We start from the raw sequence: 17,408 nt of genomic DNA, 5'->3' as shown, positions 1-17,408 counted from the left end.
CATTGTATGAGACGGAGTCTCGACTTTATCGCCACCTCACGAGGATGCATGAGAGCAAGCTCCCAGTCCAGATCCTCCAAGGCACCCACGTCGGTCTCCCACTTATCCCTTAGGGCCTGTAGGTCACCTAGCATATTATTCGTCAAGGTCCTATACGTCAGTGATACCGCCCCTCCCTGCATCTGCTCCTGTAGCAATCTGCCCTCCAGTGGTGCATATTCTGGGATGTCAGTAAGTGTAATGTGTTGTGCCCTCCATGCATGTTGCAGTTGAACGTATTTGTAGTATTGGGTGTTGTGTAGGCCAAATTCGTCTTTGAGCGCCTGGAAAGGTTTCAGTTCCCCCCTTGCTATCACGTCTCCCACAGTGGAGATGCCAATGTCATCCCATCTGCCGAAGCCTTTCAACTTGTTGAGCTCCCCCAGCCACCGACAGCACCATAGCGGCGTCTGGCGGGTGGGCCTCTTGTCCCACCCCATTCTTGTTGTCGCTCTACGCCACGCCGACAGCGTAATTCTGGTGGCAGGGAGGAGCTGTTGACCCCCCTTCCCTCCATAGAGGAAGTGGAGCATAGTCCTTTGCGACCACTTAGATCTCTCCAGTGCATACGTAGGGTGGTCGGCTGCAGCGTGCAGCCACTCATTGATGGGAGCGAGGTGTTCTGCCCAGTTGTAGGCCTCTATGTTAGGAAGCGAGATCCCCCCACCATATTGGTGTCGTTGCAATGTGGCGAGAGCCACTCTTGGCTGTTTCCCCAGCCACAGGAAGGTGCGGAGATCTGCATGTATTTTGTTCATGGTCGTACTCGGTAAGGGATAGTACTCATTTTGGAGCGCATAAAGAAACTTGGGCAATAGGACCATTTTATAGAGGGCGGCACGGCCCAGTATAGTGAGCGGGAGCTGTCTCCATATGTCCATCTCTGCCTTCGCACCCACCATTATTCGGTGTATATTGTCAGTGAAGGAGCGGTCCCTATCTAAGGTTATGAAAACCCCCAAGTACTGGAAGCCTTCCGTAGTATGTATAAGTAACTCTGGCAGACACTCCCCCCTCTTCTTGCCTTGTGGATCATAAAGGACCGATTTGTGCCAATTGATTACGTGTCCTGCCATCGCCCCGAAGTCGCTCAGCTCTCCGAACAGCGCCGGGATTGTCCTATCTGGATCAGTCACGTACAGTAGTACGTCATCAGCATACAGGGATATTTTCTCCTGTGTCGCAAGTAAAGCCTTTAATGTCTTGATTATGCCGGATTCGTAGCGCTAGAATTTCAATTGTTAGTGTAAATAAAAGGGGGGACAATGGGCATCCCTGACGGGTCCCCCTCTCAATCGGAAACTCGCGGGACAGTCGCCCATTGATCCGTACTCGAGCCCTCGGGTCCGAGTATAGGAGTCGCACCCATTGCAGGTATTTGGGTCCAAATCCAAACCGTCGGAGAGTCTCCAGTAGGAAAGGCCAGTGGACTGCGTCAAACGCTTTCTCCGCGTCCAAGGAGAGGAACCAGTGGGGTTCACTCCTCCCACGGACCTCCTGTAGCCAATTGTGAGTGCGGCGGAGATTGAGTTTGGTTGCCCTGTCCGGCAGAAAGCCGGACTGGTCCATATGTACCAGGTCTGTGATGACCTGCCTCAGTCGCCTCGCTAGGATGGTGGCCAGAATTTTTGTTTCTATGTTCAGGAGGGAGATTGGGCGGTAAGAGGAGCAGTCATCCCTCGGCTTACCCTCTTTGTATATCGGGACAATAGTGCCTAAGGCTAAATCGGGGGGGAGGCTCCCAGCCTGGTACGAGCCTATGAAGAGGGCCTTCAAATGCCGTTGTAACAGATCCGTTGTCCGTTTGAAAAACTCCGCCGGGAAACCGTTGGGTCCCGGAGTTTTCCCCGGTCTCAGTGCTGCTACGGCTTCCGCTATTTCTTCTAGTGTCAAGTCTGCCTCAAGGGCCGCGTTGGCCTCCTCGGACAAGGTAGGCATCTCCATATCGCATAAGTATCGCTGTGCGTCCTCACAGTCCCCTAAATCTCTGGCCCCATAGAAGTCCTCATAGTAGGTCGCAAAAGCGTCCGCTATGGCCACATCTGAGGACACCCGCCTGTTCCCAGGCACCTGGATCTGGTCCACCCATCGGGTCGCCCGTTCCCTCCTGCTCAACCAGGCTAAAAGTTTCCCGGATTTGTCACCTACATCATACAGTCGGTGGAGTGTTGCCAGTGCCTGAGTGCGCGCCTCGTCCGTGGCCAGCTCCCTGTAGTGTCTCTGAGTGTCTAGTAGCTTCCTAAGGCGTGCCTCCCCCTTCTGTTGTTGGTATTCTGCTTCTAGAGTCAGGATGGTCACCTCCACGTTCGATATCGCCTCATGGCGTTTCCGCCTGACCTCCCTCAACCTGCTCTGAATGCGGTCCCTTAACACCGGTTTCATGGCTTCCCATAGGGTCGCCCCCGACTGAACCGATCCCTCATTCTCTGCTACGTAGACCCGTATGTCCGCACGTAAGCCACATAGAATTTCTGGCGTTTGAATGTCCCATGGCGCTAGTCGCCACTACGCCTGACTGTCCCTTCTCTCGCGCCCTAGGCGTATAAATAGCGGGGAGTGATCGGAAATCCCTCTTGCCTTATATTCCGCTAGATCTCCCGCCGAGATCTCCTGCCTGGATGTAAAGATATAATCTAATCTGGAAAAGACTTTGTGAGCCCCTGAGTAGAATGAATATGTTTCTTGTGTTGGATGGAGCCATCTCCATACATCGGTGAGGCCGATAGTGGTCATTTGGCGCGCTAGGGCGGTTGTAGTTCCTATAGTGTGGGGTGACCCCGATCTATCCTGAGATGTGCACATTACATCGTTAAAGTCTCCCCCTACAATTTGTGTCGTGTCGGCCGTGTCCAGCAGGATATTCATGACTGCCTTCAGTGTGCGTGGCTGAAGCTTAGGTGGGGCATATACAGAGATTATCGTGAATTTACGTCTCCGCCACAGCCCCTGGACCCCCGCATATGTCCCCTGTGGGTCTAACCAAGTGTGTGTAACCGTGAATGGTGCTGTGTTTTTGATGAGACCTGCGGCTCCTCTGGAGCCCATCGTGTAACCCGCGTGTGCTAAGACCACATATCGTCCACGTGCTATGAACGGGCAGTGGTTGCCCCTAAGGTGGGTTTCTTGGAGGAGAATGATGTCAGGCGCCAAGCGTTTGAGATAAGCGTTGACCAAGCTTCTCTTGATTTTCGATCCCAGGCCATTTACGTTCCACGTTAACACAGTGACCCCAGCGCCACCCATGTGTGGATTATCTAGTGTATCTGCCATTGCATGACCCAGTGTCTACCTTGTGCGGGACCCCGGGGACGGGGCATATCCAAGTATGGGATGGCATGTCTCTGCTGCTTTTCAATTAACTCCCCTCCCCCCTCTATACCCCCGTAACCCCAACGTGAGGTAATTCCAGTGCCAAACTCCCCCCCCACCCCCCTCCCCACCTCCCTCCCCTTCCAGCTGTGTCCCAACCTGGGACCAAACTATCCACAGGAGTAGGTCAGTCACCCTCCCACACATCCCTCCCCACACTAAACAATAACTAGTTCCAAGGAACTCAAGAAAAAAGGAACAGTAGGGGGTGTGTCAACTTGCTTGCTCCGGTGCGCCGAGCCGCTATCGTCTCCGAGCTTCGTGTACCCATAATCACGAATGTGAGTCCTGTGTGTCCATGGTCGGGCCCTGACCCGAAGAGTCCTGTTCCAGCTGTTGTATTTCTTTGACCAGCGGGTGCAGCGAGTCGCCCAAAAGTTCTTCCTCCTCCCCTCCGGATGCGGGACCCTCCGACTCCTCCATGTCGTCGCCTTCGGAGCGGATTCCCTTCCTCAGGCAACTGAACCTCGAGCCCGCAACGGAGACATTTCCTGGGGACTCTGATCTGCCATTTCTCTTGCCCGCCGTGCCTCGGGTTCTGTATGGTGTTGCCGTTGACTTCTGTTGCGTCCTCCGTGGTCTCCGTCGCTGCGGTTTCGGTAGCTCCCATCCCGACCTTTCCCTCACCGACCTGTCCAGTGCCTCCCGGCCAGCCGCTTCCCTACTATTCAAGATGGGACGTTCCTCGAGCCATTGCCACGCGTCGTCCGGGTGAGCAAAAAAGGTGGATGTATCCTTGTATATCACCTTGAGTTTGGCGGGAAACAGGAGCATATATTTGATGTTGAGCGATCGCAACTTCGCCTTTACCGAGTCAAACGAGCGGCGTTGCTTTGAGACTTCCTGGCTGTAATCAGGAAAGATCATTATAGTATTGTTCTCGAAGCGGATCTCTCCCAAGGCTCTGGCTTCCCGTAGGATCATGTCGCGGTCCGCAAAGTTCAGGAATCGTGCTATGACTGGTCGTGGTCTGCGCCCTCTCAATTATGAAGCATGGGGAGAACTGCGCAGTCGGGAAAGTAGTTTTCAGCCAGGCTAGTAGGAAGGCGGCCATGTCCTTGCCCTCAATCCCTTCTCTAAATCCTACAAAGCGGAGGTTGTTGCGCCTTGCCCTATTCTCCGCATCATCCACTTTCCACTCCAGTTGACGGTGGGAGGCCTGTAAGTCCGCCATGTCCTTCTTGAGTGTAATGATCGACTCCTCGCCGTCCTTCAATTGTGCTTCCGTCGCCGTCACCCTTTCAGCCAGGTTTCGAAAATCCTGGCGCAGCAGGGTCACCTGAGACCCCACCTCTCCGATCTTGGTCTCTAGGGCAGAGCGCGATGCCTGAATGTCCGTCCTGGACGCCTGGATGGCCTCCATTAGCATGGCCGTGTCGTTGCGTGCGCCAGGCTGTATGGACTGGGGGTCCGCCATCGTCCGTGGTGCTGCGAAGTTATCCATGGGGCCCTGTCGCGTGACCTTGGGCGTCCGGTCTGTCTTCCCCATTGTCACACCGTCTGTAAGCCCGGGAGTATTCGTGTAGGTCCCTGTCGTCGCAGATGTAGGCGGGCCACTGCGGGGGTTATATATTAATAGCGGCCTCCGGTGTCACAGTCTTACGGGTCTCCCCCGCAGTTGCTCAGGGGCCCCCTCCACCTCAGATGGTGTCTCCCGTAGACTCGCCGGTCAGCCGCGAAGGGCTCTGCCCCGCCCTGAAGCTCCGCACCTCACACTCCGGGCGGCAGGTCTAGCAGAAGCTCTCGCCCCCGCAGGGTCAGCCCTCGCGGGCCACAGGATACCTCCTCCGCTACAATGCCCCAGTGTCTAGCTCCCGGGGCCCTCGGTTCTCTCCGGCGCCATGTTGGTGTCGTCTGATGCCACAGGTCGCCGCTGCTTCGCAGGTGTCGTGCGGTCGGCCCCCCGCTCCACTGCCCTCACTGCACCTGCGTTGTGTCGCGTAGGCGGTTACCAGGTCCGCCGAGGTCTGGGTGGGGCAGCCGTGGGGTCTCGCCGTTCGCTGTCTCACAGTCCGCCGGCCGCCATCTTGGTAAAGGCGGCCAGCTGTCCGTGGTCACCTCGAGCCGTCGCCGTCCACCCGCCACGAGTGGCCAATGTCACCTGGGGGCAGGGCAGGTCGCGGAACCGCGGAGACCTGAGCAACATGGCTGATGCCCGGTGGAGCTGTTAGATAGCTGTAGAGGAGCTTGGCCCTGTTTCACCCCCTAGTGGAGTGGTATGGCTCACTGGTTAGAGGAGGCAGACCCGGAAGCAGAGAACAGCCCGGGACCAGGGTTCAATTCCAGACGCAGCAGGGTCGTGGACCAGGGTCAGCGGACTCGATAATTCTCGCCTCGGGGCCTACTCTAACCAGGGATCACACTCGGCAACTCTGGGCATTAAGCTTGCCTCATCTCTACAACGGCCCCCCACAGACGCCGGGGATGCCTGGTTTCACCTTGGAGATACCCAGAAGGGACCATCTCACAGGGAAAGCCAGGACGGGTTCCCCAGCGGTCTTCAGCGCCGGGACGCTTACGGGCAGCTGTGCGCTTTACAAGTCCCACACATTTACATTTGACCATCACCTACCCAGCCAGACATTAGGCATAGTTCACCTTGTCTCCCCGGTGTATCTCAACTCCCTCTCTGGCTTGTTTCTATGCCCCCCCACCTTCTTCTTTTACTTCTATCCTCGTTGCCTATATATCCATTCTAAACTGTTTTTCCCGAATGTTGAGACCTGCGCAACATGGCTGATGCCCGATGGAGTTGCTAGACAACTATTGAGGAGATTGGCCCTGGTTTCCCCCTCAACCGTCACCTACCCAGTCGGACATTGGACACAGTTCTTCCTCATCTCCCTGCTACAGCTCATTCCTCCCCACCCTTCCTATACATCCTCTCAACCTCGTTGTTTATTTACTGTACATTATTACGCTTTTGCAACTGATGCAATTTGTAACGCATTGTTCCTCTATTATAGCGCTCTGATACCTACGGGTCTAGCCAGCGCTTTTTAATCTTTTTGATGTACCTTTAATGCAACGTTCCCCTGGTTAAGTGCTCTGATACCTCTGGGTGTAGATAGCGCTATATAACCGTCGGAAATCAAATAAACTAAAAACTGTTTTTTCCTGAACGCTGAGACCTGAGCAACATGGCTGATGACCGGTGGAGCTGCTTGACAGCTAATGAGGAGATTAGCCCTGGTTGCCCCCATTGACTATCACCTAACCAGCCGGACTTTGGGCATAGTTCCTCCTCGTCTCCCTGCTATTACTCCTTCCTCCCCTCCCTCCTACGATTTATTGAACCATTGTTTTTGTGTACTGTACCTTACTATACTCTTGTATCTGATGTAATTTGTAACGCAACAATCCTAAATGTAAAGCGCGATGATACCCTCTCGGGTCAAGTTCGCCCTATAGAAAACTTTATAATTAAAAAATAAATAAATAAAAACGTCCACAGCAAACGTGGCAGGATGGACCGAACTCTGGCTTCATAGATGTGCTATGGTCTTTCTAGCATTTAACAGCCACTAAGGTTTAATTTCCAAGTTCCTACAGTGACCTTGTCCCAGTTTACCAAATGTACACCTAGCTTAGTAGCCTTAATCTCACACCAGCTCCATTTTTTGACAAGCATCTTAAGGAGAACAAGGGGGATAAAAAGGTTTACCCACACAAAAAACAAATTCAATCATTACTATATGTCAATTCTTTGTGTCAGATGTTTTGATTCTCTAAAATTATCAAATGAGTGAGTCTCACTCTAGTAATTGTTTTTCGATTGTATTAATTAGGTCTTGGCACTAGACGGCATGTATGCACTGTTTCGAAAAGAGACATGCTGTATCTACTTTATGGGCTTTCAGCCGGCCCACATGCTTCCCATTTCCTGGCTCCATCGTTGCTCCATTATACGTTCTCCCCATTTGTCCATGACATGCACGAGTCAAACCTCTTCTAGTATATTGCCCTCCCCGAAAGCAAAGACCAACAGTTTCTAAACATATGCAGCAGCTATTTTAATCCATTGTTTTGGGACTTCGTTCTCATTTTTTAAAATAGGTGACTGGTCCTGCCACATGGTAAACCATTAGAGTGCATGTCAGGAAAAGATGAACTGCTGGGAGCCTGGCAGGAGCTGCCACTTCCCCTTCCAGTTTGAGATGTTTGTGGCCACTTGCTCCAGGACACACCAAGGATGCCGTGGCTGCCTTGGCCGGCCCTCGCATGTCCGGCACAGCCCTGGGCCCTACACAGCGCTTCTTGGAGCAGAAGAGAAGTTCACGCTGCTGCCCGAGAAAAATGTGAAGAAAGGCTGGGCGATCCTACCACAAATGGGTAACCCTCGCTCATTTGGCATAGGACAGATGTTTTCTGTTTACAAGGCAGAAGCCACAGGTTTTTTTCTATTTTTGCGGGGAACTTCCCATGTAGGTTCTTTAGCAGGCGCATTGTATTGCAATTGAAACATAATGCATGTTACCATGAGTAATATGTGAGGTTTTTTGATGCGTGTTACACTAAACAGTGTGTATTTTTCTCCTGCTTAGCCGTGCAGTCACTTATGTTACAGCTGCCGCAAGCAGCCAGTTCTTCAGAAAGACACAGTAGGCCGAACCGAGTAATTAATGTGAGTTAAAGCACCTCATGGAAAAGGGGTGCATTCCAAAGCCACTGAACACTGACGGCAACAACTTAGAAAGAACAGTGATGGCAGGCAGAATGAATCCAGACATTGCCCCGGGTCCATGGAGGCTACAGATGGAATAGAGATTGGCAACCCAGAAAACTGTGTGGTCTGTTTCCGTTGCCAGTTCCTCTGAATTGTGATAAAATTGTTTGAGCTCTCAGATACATGCTTTCCTTACCTCGGGCACATCAGATCTTAATGGCTGTGGTCTCACCCGGGCTTTCATGCTGGATGTTGGTTATGTGGAACCAAGGAAGCAGCTGTTACCTATGGTTTCATCTTTAGTACCACTGACAGTGCCCTTGCAACCCCTAGCTTCAGGTATTCAGAAGGCAACACAGCACTAGAATCTGTTTAATTTTGTACTTTCCACTACATTCATTTGCCTTCACCCTTCTGCTGCAACTAGGTTGTGTTGGGGTAACGGTGTGACCATGGTTCATATGCCACGCGGACTGGAGTATGTGACGTCACCTCGGCTGCTTCTGAATTTTGTTGAATTAATATCTGTGTGAAGTGGTTTCTAGTTGACTGGTCTGTGACAACATTAACTTTGGTTTAGTCTAACATCAACAAATCGCTACGTTATTTGACAAAACATTGACTTCCAGATTAACTTCCTCAAATCTTACTCCTGTGGATTATTCGACCGTGGTTTATTCGACCGTGGTTTCTGGGTTTAATGTTACAGTCTGTGGTTTCTGAGTTTTGCTGCTGCTTTTAATGCTGTTACTGCTTCTAAGGGGTCTGATGGTTCCTTTCAATGAGAGATCTTTTCTCATCCCCCTTCTGCACTGTTGCCTCTCTCTCTTGCCTTCCTCCAGTCTGTTTCATACCCGACCCCTTCCACATGTCATCTTCCCTTCTGTCCTCTCTTCGTCCTTCTGCTCTGTTTTGCCATCTCCCTCAGCCTACCTCTGTCTGCTCCTGAACCCATTCAAACCTTGTATTGTCTCTCCTCCTTCCCAACCTTGTGCACTTCATCATCCTAATCTTCCACATGGGCCGGATGTTTCACCTCTTGCCTCAGCTCTTATTCCAGAACTTCTTACTACCTTGTTCCCTTCCCTGTCCGCACCACTTGATTTTTCATGGTTCTTGTTTTCTTCACTCCCCTTCTGTCTACTCATGTCCTTCCTTCTATGTTGCTCTCCTATCCGCTTCTCTTTTCCTTCTTCCAATCACTTTACCTCCCACCTCGACGGCTGCGATTCATGCTCCCAGTTCCATCTATCCCTGCTACATCACAACTTGCCCTAATGCTGCAGGCGATGCCACCCCTCTGCCTTAATCTCACAGACGAGTAAACAACATTAACATTGACAAAGACAATAGCTCTCACGTTGCATAGAACAATTGGCTATGCCAATGCTTGTTTTTATATATGGTGCCCCAAGTGTAAAAGTATTGGAATGAAAATGCAACCAAAATGAGGAAATCTGAACACAATTACATACACATATTTGAGCAGAGTAAACTGAGGGAGCATCACAATCTTGTGCCAATCATACACTCAATGACAACAAAGACTCTCAAAATAATTCAGGGAATATTCTCTTCAGAATCTCAGCAAAGCTTGTGATGCAACAAACAAATACATCAGTACAGACTACTTGCTTACCCATGTCTTGGCCTAGTACAGGAGGGCTTTTAGTTCCATTACAGTCAATTATACATTTAAAGTTAAGGTCCCTTAGCACTACAGAATTATTATCCCCCAAAGAATTCTCTTTTACAAGTTATGTACGACAACAGCTCAAACAGGGTCTACTCAGTACACCAGTGGAGTGGCTCCATAGATTGCCATTGCTCAAATTTTAGCACTGTATATTCTTCCGGGGCTTTGAGAAACAGCCTTCCATACTATGAAAAAAAGCTTAAAAACTCAGTTAGACCTAGATATGGGTACACCGACATTCAATAAATCAATCAATCAGAACATTTCTACTGTGCACTACTTACCTGTGAGGGTCTCAAGGCGCTGGGGGGGGGATGCTGCTACTGCTCGAATAGCCAGGTCTTGAGAAGTTATCTGAAGGTTAGCAGGTCCTAGGTCTGCCGTAGGAGGATGGGGAGGGTGTTCCAGGTCTTGGCGGCGAGGTGGGAGAGCGATGTGCCGCTGGAGGTTGCTCTTCGGATGTGGGGGACTGTGGCGAGGGCGTGGTGAGCGGAGCTGGTGGTTGGGGGAGTAGAAGCTGAGTTGTTAAGATATGCTGGTCCGGTGTGTGCGAGTGCCTTGTGTGCATGGGTGAGGAGTTTGAAGGTGATCCTCTCGTTGACGGGGATCCAGTGCAGGTCTCTCAGGTGTGGCTGCGGTGAGGGATGTTGAGGATCAGACGTGCAGAGTGCACAGAAGTGGCAAAAGAGGGAAAGAAGAGCAATGAAAAGCGAAAACATATAAACAAAAACAACGAAATGCAAAAACATTTACACTAGGTGAAGTGTAGCGAGCGGGGCCTCAGGAGACGCAGCGGCAGAAAAACCACAGGAGGAACGTTGGGCAGGCAGAAGGGCACATGACAGGGAAATAGTGCAAGAGGGAACAGGGGGAATGCAAAAGAGAACAAATAATAGTACAACAAGGAGTAAAACAATTACAAACGCAACCTAAGGCCTACCACTGGCCACCAGGGATGAGGCGCAGGTGGTGGCCTGCAGGTGGAGGCCATCCTCGAACTCGCGTCGGTGCAGCAGCAGCGGGTTGGGAGACACATGCGGACAGGTTGTGCTGTTGCGGCGTGGGGGAGTGACCTCCCTGTAAAAGGTCAAGGGTCTAGATATGATCGTTCCATGAACACTTTGACTAAAATCCAGTCCTTAAATAACCTTAGCTTTATAACTGTTCACCCTTGCATGGTGTCTGTAGCTTTCTGAGAAACTCATTGTACTCGGCTCCTTCGTTCCACATCCATAACAGACACCGTTTTTCAGGATAAAACACGATCTAACACCAATTAAAAACAGTAGCACTAAATAGGAATCTTAAGCCAACATTGGCAAAGCCAATAGGTCTCATCTGTGCAGGAACTTTTGGCTTTGCTAATATGTTTTAGCAATTTGTACACTAGAGAGGCTGCTGTTCAGTATGGCTAAAAGTTAGTAGGGTAAAGGAGAGTGGCATGAAGTGGAGTGTCATAAAGTGGCACAGAGTGGAGTTTAATGGAGGGACGTGAAGTGGTGTACAGTAGTGTTGAGAGGGGTGGAGAGGAGTGGAAAGTCAAGGAGTATCGTGCAGTGTTGTGGAGTGTCATGGGTGGAGTAGAGTTTCAGAGTGGAAAGAAATGGAGATAAGCAGCGAGAGTGGAGTAAATTATCAGAGTAGAGTGTTGTGGCATAGAGCATCAGTGAGTGTTGCAGCGCGCAGTGACATAGAAGGTGTAGCGTAGAATGGAGTAGAGTGCTGTAAAGTAGAGGCATACAGCAGTGGTACCGATAACATGGTTGGCTCAAGGTCTCTTTTGTATGTACAAATGCTGAATTTGTAATTCGGTAATCTATCGCAAATTGGGTTTGGGATTCGGTATAAGAAAAGGGTGTGTTTAGGGCATCCCTCCCTAAAAGCAACTCGAGGTGGTATGTGTGAATGTTGTGCAACGGAAAAGTGGTAACATTTGCATTGTGCCGCCAACTACGAGTTTGCATGATCCAAACGGGCCCCAATGGACCCTTTCCCCTTTGTGAATGTAGGGGAAAACATCTTTTAAGAGCAGGCAGTGGTCTGTGGAACTCTTAAAAAATGAAAAGAAAACTGTTCATTTTACATTTGGTAGCACATCCCGTTTTCCTTTCAGGAATATGGGCTGCATTTTGAAAACAAATTGCTTAATTTAAAAGCAATCACACACCTGGTAGTGGACTAACCCCAACAGACCACCATTCCTATGATGTTTTCGAATCCCAATGGATCGCAAACTGACACTTACCTCATGAATATTTATGAGGTTTGTCTTGTGGAAGAGGTGTGGCGCCGCGGCCAGGGCGACTGACACTGGAATCTGGGGACCACGGTTCGATCCCCGGCTCCGGCGGCAGGTTAGCCCAGCACCATGTGACTCTGGGCAATAGCTCGCTTAATCTTCCCGACGGCCCCCAGCGCCTAGAGACCCTTACGGGTGATTGTGCGCTTTACAAATGTGGACTTTATTCACGACCCACTAGGAATCGCTAAATGTGTTGAAATCACATTTGTACGTCGCTGTTTGCAATTACCTAACATAGAATCGCTAGAAATCGCTATTAGGTAATCGCAAACCCTAGAATACGTACATATGTCACTAGTTGTTTCAACTCCTGTGTCTCCTAGGATTTGATTTAATGATGATAGCAATGAGCATAATTTCTTCCACATCAAGGCTCCATAGGCAAATGTTGTAGGATTAACGATGATGGCTACAGCCCACATTTTCCTACTATCACTTCTGCATTTTTTTATTTTTCTCTGACTGCTGTCACAGAATCATCAAGAATGCAAAAAAAAATCACCAAACACCACAACCAGCTGTGAATATTCTCCAGTGAGAGCTTGGTAAATCGTTGAGTTTATATGTTTTATCACTCAACTCTAAGATTAGCCTGAAAATACCCATTAGTCCAAGCATTGTTCGTAGTGTTGCTTTTACAGGTAGCATGATCTGGTGTCCCTGGATTTTTTTTATTATTACTCTTTCACCGAATACAAATCAACAGCATTTCTTTCCTTATAGTCCACATTGGGCTAGTCTCCAAACAAGTTTACTGGTATTTCATGTTTTTTCCTAGATGTAGGGACATGATCAACAGCATGAAATAGACACTTTTATGATTCTTTCCTATTAGTGCAGTGTTTTATCATTTGCTTTGTAACAGCTGGCACGCATATGTCCCACATAATTGCAATGTTATCATTTTCTGTAATTCCTTCATCCCACGTTAACTGCACTTTTTTGCTTTGGTGCATGTCCACGGATGGGTCAGTATTATTGTTCATGTAATTAAAATTCTTAAAAAATTGACTGATGTCTTTGTAGGTTTGAAACTTGACAAAAGCTCTTCACAAATTCACCGCAATTATATAGGTTTTCCCCTGTGTGTGTTCGCTGATGCAGTTTTAGGTCTGATAATCGACTATACCTCTTCACACATTCAGTACAATGACATGGTTTTTCCTCTGTGTGTTTTCACTGATGTCTTTGTAGGTCTGAAAACCGACTAAAGCTCTTCACACATTCACTGCATTTTTTTTTTAGGCTACTTATATAGCGCTCGAATCACCATGAGGCATCTCGGCGTTTGCCTTGGGAACCCGTCCTGGCTTTTTTCCCAGTGAGATAACCCGTACTGGGTATCCCCAAGTTGAAAGCCAGGCATCCCGCCGCGTGGGGGGGGGCATTGTGGAGATTAAGCAAGCTTAATGCCCAGAGTTGCAGAGTGTGAACCCGTGATTCGAGTAGGTACCGAAGCGAGAATTATCGAGTCCGCTGACCCTGGTCCACGACCCTGCCGCGTCGGGAATTGAACCCTGGTCCCGGGCCGTTCTCTGCTTCAGGATCTGCCTGCTCTAACCAGTGAGCCACATTTCTCCACCATTTAAATAGGTTTTCCCATGTGTGTGTTCGTTGATGTCTCTGTAGGTCCGATAATCGACTAAACCTCTTCACGCATTCACTGCAATGATACGGTTTTTGCCCAGTGTGTATTCTCTGATGGTGTTTTAGGTTTGAGAAATTAAAAAAATATCTTCTCACATTCACTGCACTTTAATGGTTTTTCTCCTGTGTATTCTCCGATGCAGTTTTAGGTCTGATAATCGACTAAACCTCTTTACACATTCACCGCAGTTATATGGTTTTTCCCTGTGTGTTCGCTGATGTTTTTGTAGGTGTGAAAATTGACAAAAGCTCTTCACACATTCACTGCGATGAAATGGCTTTTCCCCTGTGTGTGTTCGCTGATGTGTTTGTAGGTTTGATAATCGACTAAACCTCTTCACACATTCACTGCAATGATATGGCTTTTCCCCTGTGTGTGTACTCTCATGTTCTTTAAGGTGTGATAAACGACTAAACCTCTTCACACATTCACTGCAATGATATGGCTTTTCCCCTGTGTGTGTTCGCTGATGTCTTAGTAGGTCTGATGATCGACTAAAGCTCTTCACACATTCACTGCAATGATATACGTTTTCCCCTGTGTGTGTTGGCTGATGTCTTTGTAGGTCAGATAATCGACAAAACCTCTTCACACATTCACTGCAATGATATGGTGTATCCCCAGTGTGTGTTCTCTGATGGTGTTTTAGGCTTGATAAATGTTTAAAGATCTTCTCACATTCACTGCACTTGAATGGTTTTTCCCCTGTGTGTGTTCGCCGATGCAGTGTTAGGTCTGATAATCGACTAAACCTCTTCACACATTCACTGCAATTATATGGTTTTCCCTTGTGTGTTTGCTGATGTCTTTGTAGGTTTGAAAATTGAGAAAAGCTCTTCACACATTCACTACAATGATATGGCTTTTCCCCTGTGTGTGTTTGCTGATGTCTTTGTAGGTCTGATAACCGACTAAAGCTCTTCACACATTCACTGCAATGATAAAGGTTTTCCCCTGTGTGTGTTCGCTGATGCTGTTTTAGGTCTGATAATCGACTAAACCTCTTGATACATTCACTGCAATGATATGGCTTTTCCCCTGTGTGTGTTCGCTGATGTCTTTGAAGGTCTGATAATCGACTAAACCTCTTCACACATTCACTGCAATGATATGGTTTTTCCCCTGTGTGAGTTCGCTGATAGTGTTTTAGGTCTGATAACTGACTAAAGCTCTTCACACATTCACTGCATTTGAATGGCTTTTCCCCTTTGTGTGTTTGCTGATGCTCTTTAAGGAGTGCAGATTGACTAAAGCTCTTTTCACATTGAGTGCATTTGAACAGTTTTTCTCCTCTGTGTGTTTGCTGATGGCGTTTTAATATTGATGACAAACTAAAGCTCTCGCTGCATGTATCTGATACTTCTTTCTTAATTAGTGTCTCTGAGTCGGGTATATATTTGTCTATATCCCATGACTGTGTTTCTTGATGAAGCAAAATCACTGATAAAGCACTTGGATTATTCTCACATTCCTTGTATGTGTGTGGCATTTTGCATGTTTGCTTTCCGATTTAACAATAATACCTGCCACACTTATAATATTTTTCTGGCTTCTTTGTGGGTGATTGTGTCTTCAAACTGGATAATGGTTCTGCAAACTCGCGGGTAATGATCCATCCTCCTTCTGGTCGGTGCAAATTGGGACAGTGCTCTGTATTTTAGATAGCAGTACGCCTTTCCTTTACCTTCCAGTTGTCTGGCTCCACTCCATTGTGCTTTTCTCTGGTTGCTCTGGAATGGCCTGGAAGAGTTTACAATACACATCTAGCACTGAATGGTGGTCTGATATCACTTTAGCAAAGAAAGCAGTGTTGTAATCACATCATACCAATCGCACAATGAAAGCTGGTGTTGGACATGTTTACCCAAGAAGTGGATTATTAGTGTAGTTGTCTTTTTTTAAAGGTCATTTCTTAGTTTTGTGGCATGGAGGTGCTTGTAGAATCATGTAGAATCATGGAATTGGCCTCGATGCTTCTTACAGGATCTTTCAGTTTATGTTCGGGTTTGTCTGTCTCTGACTGCACTTATGTTTTTCAGAATATAGGAGCTCAATATTTCGGACTGTGTTTTCGCAGATTTACAGGATTATCTTCATTATCCTTAAACATTTTGTATATTCAAGGATTGTTTTCTGTTGGATGTAGAGAGATTTAAAATTACTTACATGGAAACATGGAATGTGCATACACATTTTCTTTTTAATTCAAAATCATTTTTAATGAATTTTAATACACAACAAAATCAGAATCAAACTGAGTAGACGGAGGAAACAAATAGGTGAAAAGGAACTAATAAGGTATAAGCATCATGGCTAATTCACAACGTCACTTAATGTAAACATCCCAGCTGTCAATGATAATGTCAGAACATAATACACTTACATCTTACATTTTATTTATTTATTTATTCAGTCTTTTCTATAGCGCAAACAAGACCCAAGATTAGGTGTCAGTTCAACAGCATTCAAAATCCGAAGATATACAAGTCCTTAAAGCACACTACGAGGTATATGTATCCATCTAAAAAGTGGAACATGCTTAAACTTACTAATAGTATACATATTGAAGTTTACTATGAATCAACGGGTGTTACAGTAGTACGGCATGTCATACTTAAACTTAAAAATAATACAACTACTGAAGATTACGTGGAATCCACACTGGTTACAGTGTTACATGTCCAGTCAAATAAACATGTGGCTTGATAAAGGTAACTGTAATTAGACAAAATCCCCGTCATCTAGAACATGGACTTAATGTAGCAAACAGAGTTGATTATAGGCGATAGAGCTAAATCGTTGAAAGCAAACTAGCTTGCGCTATCCCTAGTTTCATTGTTCTGAGATTAGCAGGACAATAATCCTGCTTACTGTAGCCTACTGGAACAGCTGAATGTAGAAGACCGAAGGATTGTCTGTTGTTCTCAGAAAGAGCCCTAGTATTGTCCGCTGTTAGTTATTGGAGGGGTTTGCTCATAAGAAAAGACTTAGCTTCCTTACATGTTACATGTTGATAATGTTGTAGCCTTATAAGCATAATTTATCACATTTAAGAGTTACAAATAACATACGAAAACAATAATACCGTATCTGTCATTGGTAAACAACATCAACCTAAATAATGTTTCTAGATTGATGAGTATGGATTGAAGTAGCAAATGAAAAGGTGTAGAAATAGGGCCTTCAATTTATGGGGGTTTGTTGGTGGTGAAGTAGTTATCTAGGATTATCTTCGTTGTGGTTTCCATAGGGAGTGTTGCAAAGGAATGTTATCAGATCCCGATATGTGATACCCAACTAAGCCAGGCTTGAAAGGAAGCCTTGTGTAGTCTTAACAGCCAATATCAGTAAAAGATCAAGTTGACTGCGGTCTACAGAGCTTCTGATGTTCGGGTCAATGAAGCCTTCAATGAGATATGAGAATTCTTTCTTAGGACCTATATTAAATATGTTTGCTACAAAGGAGAAAACCTTATCCCGAAAGGGGCCTACTGATTTGCAGTTGAAAATGAGGTGAGCAAGGTCTCTGTTCTTTTCATTGCAGTTCCAACAGACAGGGTCCTCTAAAAGTTTTTGTGTTTGCAGGCAAAAAGGTGTCCAAAAAACATTGTATATTTGCCAGAATTTCGTTTGAGACAGTACTGATGAGATCCTATGTGAGGTGACAGATTTCCATGTGTTGTTCCAG

General features: G+C 47.4%; 1 protein-coding gene across 2 annotated transcripts in view; it reads right to left on the bottom strand.

Moving 5' to 3' along the window:
• Window positions 1-5,600: 5,600 nt before the first annotated feature.
• The window catches only part of LOC144784038 (uncharacterized), a 193,517-nt gene continuing 181,709 nt past the window's right edge, over window positions 5,601-17,408 (bottom strand). For both annotated transcript variants that reach the window (XM_078662828.1, XM_078662855.1), the window contains one exon: window positions 5,601-15,853. In XM_078662828.1, coding sequence (XP_078518954.1) covers window positions 13,818-15,209 — 1,392 coding nt within the window. In that variant the 5' untranslated portion in view covers window positions 15,210-15,853 and the 3' untranslated portion in view covers window positions 5,601-13,817. The remainder of the gene's footprint in view (window positions 15,854-17,408) is intronic.

This window comes from Lissotriton helveticus, chromosome 1_1, assembly GCF_964261635.1.
Source record: "Lissotriton helveticus chromosome 1_1, aLisHel1.1, whole genome shotgun sequence".
Classification (NCBI taxonomy): domain Eukaryota; kingdom Metazoa; phylum Chordata; class Amphibia; order Caudata; family Salamandridae; genus Lissotriton; species Lissotriton helveticus.
Note: the sequence above shows the minus strand (reverse complement) of the source record. Positions and strands in the feature narration are given on the sequence as shown.